Source organism: Dipodomys ordii, unplaced genomic scaffold (genome assembly GCF_000151885.1).
Source record: "Dipodomys ordii isolate 6190 unplaced genomic scaffold, Dord_2.0 Scaffold33, whole genome shotgun sequence".
Lineage (NCBI taxonomy): Eukaryota > Metazoa > Chordata > Mammalia > Rodentia > Heteromyidae > Dipodomys > Dipodomys ordii.
This window is the reverse complement of record NW_012267249.1, coordinates 8,654,933-8,660,932: the sequence shown is the minus strand read 5'-3', so window position 1 is coordinate 8,660,932 and position 6,000 is coordinate 8,654,933. Positions and strand designations below refer to the sequence as shown.

The window sequence follows — 6,000 nt, the reverse complement described above, 5'->3', positions numbered from 1 at the left end:
ATCCCCGCGCGCTCGCAGAATCCCCGGGCTCGGCCAACCGGGCTGCGCGCCCTGGAGAGGGGCCCCGCCCCGCCCCGAGGGTCCCCCTCTTCCAACAGACGGAGCCCCGCCCCAGAGGGACCCCCAGGTCCGAAAGGGACAGCCAACCACGCCCCAGCAGGGCTCCCAGCATCTCGCAGCTGGAGCCTCGCGCTCCAGAGGACCCTCGGTGCCCAGCTGGGGGCTCCCCGCCCTACTGAGGGGACGCCGCCCGGGAGGGTCCCCCCGCGCCCCGCGGGCCCCTTGCAGGATGCACGCCGCCCTGGCGGGGCCGCTGCTCGCTGCCCTCCTCGCCACCGCCCGCGCCCGCCCGCAGCCCCCAGACGGAGGACAGTGCCGGCCGCCCGGATCGGTGAGCGAGCGCCTGCCCCGCCACTCTCCCGCCCGTCCGGCCGCCCCGGCACCCCGGCTCGTGGGGGGCAGTGGTCTGGCTTCTCATTCTCTCACCCACCTTAGTCCAACCCCGTCCCACCCCGGTCCTGCGTGCGGGCACAGCTTGGGCACCCTTCCTTCACGTCTCCTTGCCCGGAGCAAGAGCCCAGATGGGCGCTCCCTCTCCCTCTCCCTCTCTCCCTGGGGTTCCTTCTCCAATCGCTAACGCTTTGGGGCTCTCTTCTTGACTTCTGGTCCTGCTTGGGTTTTTTTTCCTCCTCTTTGCCCCTTTCGGGCTCCCTTCTGACTTTTATCCTGTCTTGAAACGCTTCTTTCTCTCCTCTCTTCCTATATTTCTGGCACTTTTCTCCGACGTTCAGGCACACTCTGCCCCTTCCCAGGCCTCCCTCCCTCTCCCTGCCTGCAGGTTCTGAATGAGGGCACGCTGTCCTCACGTGCGGGTTCTCACTTCCTCTGCAGCCCAGGCCCCGGCACCTACCACCTCAAGTGCTCCGAGTCCCAAAAAGGGGAAGAGTCTAGGGGAGAGAAAAAGGAAACGCTAGCACATGTTGGCTTAGTGTTTCCTTGCAGGAGGAGGGTCAAGTAATTACATTCTCTTCCCTAAACCGGGAATCCCTTGATTTTCCCCAGAACCCTTCTGCAGAGATCCTGAGTTGGAGGCCTAGAGACTGGGGAAGTTGCCTGGGGTCTTCCTGTGCTGTCCTGTGACAGGGAATTAGTTGACCTTGGGTAAGGTGCACAACTAGCAAGCTAGCTTGCCTTGTGCAGAAGCAGGGAGGACTATAGCTAGCTAGCATGGCACTTATCCCCAATATGCTAAGATTTACAAGTTTTGTTACTAAAGGAAGGAATGGTTTTCCTCAATCTTCAACCCGTGTTTTTTTTTTATTTGTGCCACAATCAGACAGGAAAAAAAATGTTAAAGTTTACAAGTGGTCAGTGGAGCTTTTCGGAATAGAAAACGAGCTTGCCTGACAGAAATATTAGTCTCCTGCCCCTGCCCTTTACCCTGGTCCAACTCTGGATGTGGCGAAATGGCTCTGGTGTTGCATGCCCATGCATACACACACACACACACACACACACACACACACCTTTAGTGGGAGTTAGGTCACAGGAAATGACAGAATTGGGGATGGAGACCAGGTATGCATTTTTGGTGGAGGAATCTGGAAAGCACCCAGAATATGTACATTTCTTGGGATTAATTCTATGGAACGCTCTCTTCCCAACCCAGAAATTGAGCTTTGACTTGGCTTTGCAAGGTTTTAAAGCACTTTCTCATCTATGGTCTCAGCTAGTGGAGCAAAGTAAGTTAACACCCCCCAAACCTGCCCTGCAAGAAGAAAACCCATATCCACCCCGATGAACGGGAAAAGTAGCTGTTGAAATCAGTGTGCTATTTTTAATAGGTGTTCTGCTTTCAAAGTGCTCTTGGCATGTGTCTTCTAATGGTTGTATTTAAAAGTTATATGACTTCCTCCCTTCTTGCCAGAGCAGGACTCTCTGTCGTCCACCCCCCCCAGCCCCACCCTCCACATGAAACACCACCCAGTGAAGGTTTGGCTTGGCCAAGCAATGAGTGTTCTCAGGTGGTGTGGCAGACCTTGGCTCTCCCAGTGAAAGCAAGTCATAATGAGAGCCTCTCTTCATTGCCCACTTTCTCAGTGCTTGGCACTGCTCTGGGGGCTTCTCACAGCATAGATGGTATCGTTATTTTGGCATCAGTACTGGGACTTGAACTCAAGGCCTGGGCATTGTCCCTTAGATTTTTTTTTCCACACAAAGCTAGTACTCCACCACTTGAGCCACTGCTTTACTTCCAGATTTTCTTTTTAACTGGTTAATTGGAGACAGGAGTTTCCTGAACTTTCCTGCCCAGGCTAGTTTTGAACCATGATCCTCAGGTCTCATCCTCCTGAGTAGCTAGGATTACAGGCATCAGCCCCCAGCCCCCAGCAGCCCTTGCTCTTTGTAACAGCTGGAGTGGGTCTCTCTGCCTTCTGTCCTCACTTCCCCCTGCTACCCATCTAACCCTGGTGTGGCTCCGCTTCCTTGTGCCTCACTGCCTGGCCTCTCCTCTCCCCCTTGCAGCAGAGGGAACTGAACTCCTTCCTGTGGACTATTCGGCGCCATCCTCCAGCCTACCTGTTTGGCACCATTCACGTCCCCTACACCCGAGTCTGGGACTTCATCCCGGACAATTCCAAGGCAGCATTCCAGGCCAGTGCCCGTGTCTACTTTGAGCTGGACCTGACTGACCCCTATACCATCTCGGCTCTGGCCAGCTGCCAGTTGCTGCCACACGGGGAGAACCTGCAGGATGTCCTGCCTCATGAACTCTACTGGCGCCTGAAGCGCCACCTGGACTATGTGAAGCTGATGATGCCCTCATGGATGACACCTGCACAGCGTGGCAAGGGACTGTACGCCGACTACCTGTTCAATGCCATTGCGGGCAACTGGGAGCGCAAGAGGCCAGTGTGGGTGATGCTCATGGTGAACTCGCTCACGGAGACGGACGTGCGCTCTCGTGGGGTGCCCGTGCTGGACCTCTACTTGGCCCAGCAGGCTGAGAAGATGAAGAAGAGTACAGGGGCCGTGGAGCAGGTAGAGGAGCAATGCCATCCACTCAACGGGCTCAACTTCTCCCAGGTAGGCATGTGTATGCCAGCTCTGAGCAGCAGCCTCAGGACCTTGCTCCTCTGCTCTGATTCTGTGTTTTGTTTGTTTTTGCCCTCCAGCAGGCAGCCAGAGTCAGATCCTTTCCCCAGAAGGAGAGCTTCATTCTGGCCCTGGGACAGCCCTGGGCCGCTGTGGTAGGATGCGAGGAAACTGGTGTGTGCCAGAGTTTGTGTGTTTTCTTCCATTTCAGTGATTCCCTGTTGGGGATATCCACTCTCCACCTGCTGTGCTTGCCTGAGCAGAAAGAATTTCCCTGGGAGCATCAGAGAGATCCAGAACAAAAAAAAAAATAAGAGGGGGGAGTTGCCAGTTTGTATCAGTCTTTCTGCAGGCCTGGCGTCTCCTGAGCAGGAGGCTGCTGTGTCTGTGTGGAGAAGGATTTGGTGCCTGGAGTGCACTGTGCTGAGTGGATAGCATCAGGTGTTGTGGTTCTGGCCTATACTAGCACTGATTTGCTATTTCTATAGAATTCCCCCGTGCTCTGCGACCCTCGGACTGCCTCCCTGAGACTTGGGAGAAAGTCAGTAAAAGAGACGTTGGGGGTTAATAATTTCAGAGAAATGTGTTTGCTTTCAAGCTGACAATTCTGATTTCTGAACCTTAAGGTTGGGGGGGGGGCGGCAGGGAGGGGTAGGGAGTGGAAGTGGCAGGGAGAAGGGAGAGACTTAAGAGGTTTAAAGTCTCTGGCTGCCAGAGTCCCTATCCAGTAAAATGTCATTAAAAGCCTGTTTCCATGGGCAGAGGTCACCCGTAACTCACTGGTCCCAAACTTAACTCCGAGGCCCTAGGGACAATGAATTCACATCTGTGCCTTGAGAACTGAGCTGTGGATCCCAGGTTGGTGGTTCCTTCTCCGAGGAGGTCCTAAGACAGGCAGATGCCCTGAGTGAGGGGTGGTTCTGAGACAGCTGAACTTTACCACTGGAATCAAACCTGCTAGTTTGCTGCTGAGATGTTGCAAGCTTTTCACCAGGGAAACCATGGCAGAAACTGATCCCCCCTCCTCACCCCATACACACACATACACACTCCTCTTCCAAGATCTCTGGCCTTTGTTTTTCCAGGGGAAATGCAATATTGTCCCCAGGGAGGTAAGAAGCCAGATTGATTTGCCGGCCAAATGAAAGGCGGGTTTGTTGGTTCTCCTGCTGGCTCTCCCATAACTGTGGAGTCCTTACCCAGAGGGCCCCAGTGGCAGGGATATTGGGGCAGTTAGTCACGCCCCGCAGGATACTGACTATGCCTGACTCCTTCTCCACGGGGGAAAATCCTGTGTATTCTCTACCCCAGTGCTGAATTCTCTGAACATAGCGGCTTGCTCTCTCTGAAGTCAGTTTTCCCTTGCCAGCCTCACGAGCTAATATTATCTGTGTCAAACTCTTCCCCCACTCCACCCCCAGCCCTCACCGCCCATCTTATTTTGGGGGCAGTTTTGTGGGAGGCCTCTCTGCTCAGAGACCTCCTGTCAGGGCTCAGTCTCTTCTTTAAGTTAGGGAGGTGGGGGATCCACCATCGGTCTCAACCACCCCTCTTTGTACCAACCACAGAGGAACCCAACCAGGGCTGAAAGGGAGCGCTCCCTGGTTAAACAGCCCCGAGCTTTAATCTGTCTCTCTTAAAACAACAAAACTATCTTTCTTCAGAGGGGTCTGGAAATGCTGCTGTTCAACCAAATGATGGCTCTGGTAGGTTGAAAACATTTGCTGCAAAGTGAGCTTATGTTTTAGGAAAAGTTTCTGAGAAGCCATTCATCGGCCGGCAAGGAGCCCACTGACAGTCTCTCCAAAGCCTATGTTTGAAGATCAAACAGACTCCAATTTCTGTTGTTGCAAAAACACACCCACCCTATCACCAGCCCAGGCCCGCTCACTCATCAAATTGTTCTTGGGTCCAGCATTTCCATAGCACCCAGAATGCAAGTCCTAAGCAAAAGAAAACAGGAATTTATTTCTCTTAGTTCCTAATCTAAACACCCTTCACCACCTGCCCAAGCATCCGACAACATCAATTTGTCCTGCTGTCATTTTGGAGGGAGGTGATGAAACCTCTTCTTCTGTCCTCCTGGGCAGTCTTGGACTAACTGGGAAAGGTGGGATTCTAGAACCTTCTTCCCCAAGTCAGAAATGCAACCACTTCTCAGTAAATTGCATGCACGCATGCACAGTTTGATAGGAACATCTGTGATGCATTATTGCACCAAAATATCTGTTAAGTGCATCAGTTTTTTTTTTTCCCTCTCTTTCCTCGAAGCATTACTGTTATTGCAAAATATTTGAGTTGGGGTGGGAAGAGAACAGTGAGAGGAAGGTGAGAAAAAGAAGCCTTTTAAGGCTGCCACTCTGGGAAAGTCTGAGATTTTCATTTCATGATTTTTTTAATGTCTCTTTTTTTCTGGATAGAAATACCATGTGTTTGCTTGTTAAGTGGATAAAGAAAGATTAAATTTGGGGACGTCAGGGGCTACAGGGGCTACAGGGACCACAGGAAAGCTTGTATGGTTAGTGTCTGATCTGCTAGCGTAGCTTGGAAGATCAGGCCAACGGATAGGTTTTTTGACCTCTAATTTCAAAATAAACTGAAGGCGCTAGATCCAATATCAGCATGAGTTTTGCCATGTGACCTTGGGCAAGTCAGTTCCTCTCCCTGAACCTTTTTTTCTTTGCCTGTGAAATGAGACACCAAGATTAGGTCATCTTTCAAGCCCCTTCCAGCCCTGACATTCCATAGGCTGATTCTAATCAATTCCACGTGCCAGACACCCAGCAGGAAACTCCGCATGCCTTTCCATTTCATTGAATTCCCTGGATAACTTTACTATGGCTTTCTAAGGTGGGCACCAGAGAAGTTGAGTGACTAGCCCAAGGTCACATGGCTAACAAGGAA

The 6,000-nt window shown here is 52.4% G+C and overlaps 1 protein-coding gene across 1 annotated transcript in view; it reads left to right on the top strand.

The window, feature by feature from the left end:
* Positions 1-289: 289 nt before the first annotated feature.
* Positions 290-6,000, top strand: part of Trabd2b (TraB domain containing 2B) — a 216,264-nt gene continuing 210,553 nt past the window's right edge. Inside the window, exons 1-2 of the mRNA XM_013016800.1 lie at positions 290-391; positions 2,527-3,087. Coding sequence (XP_012872254.1) covers positions 290-391; positions 2,527-3,087 — 663 coding nt within the window. The remainder of the gene's footprint in view (positions 392-2,526; positions 3,088-6,000) is intronic.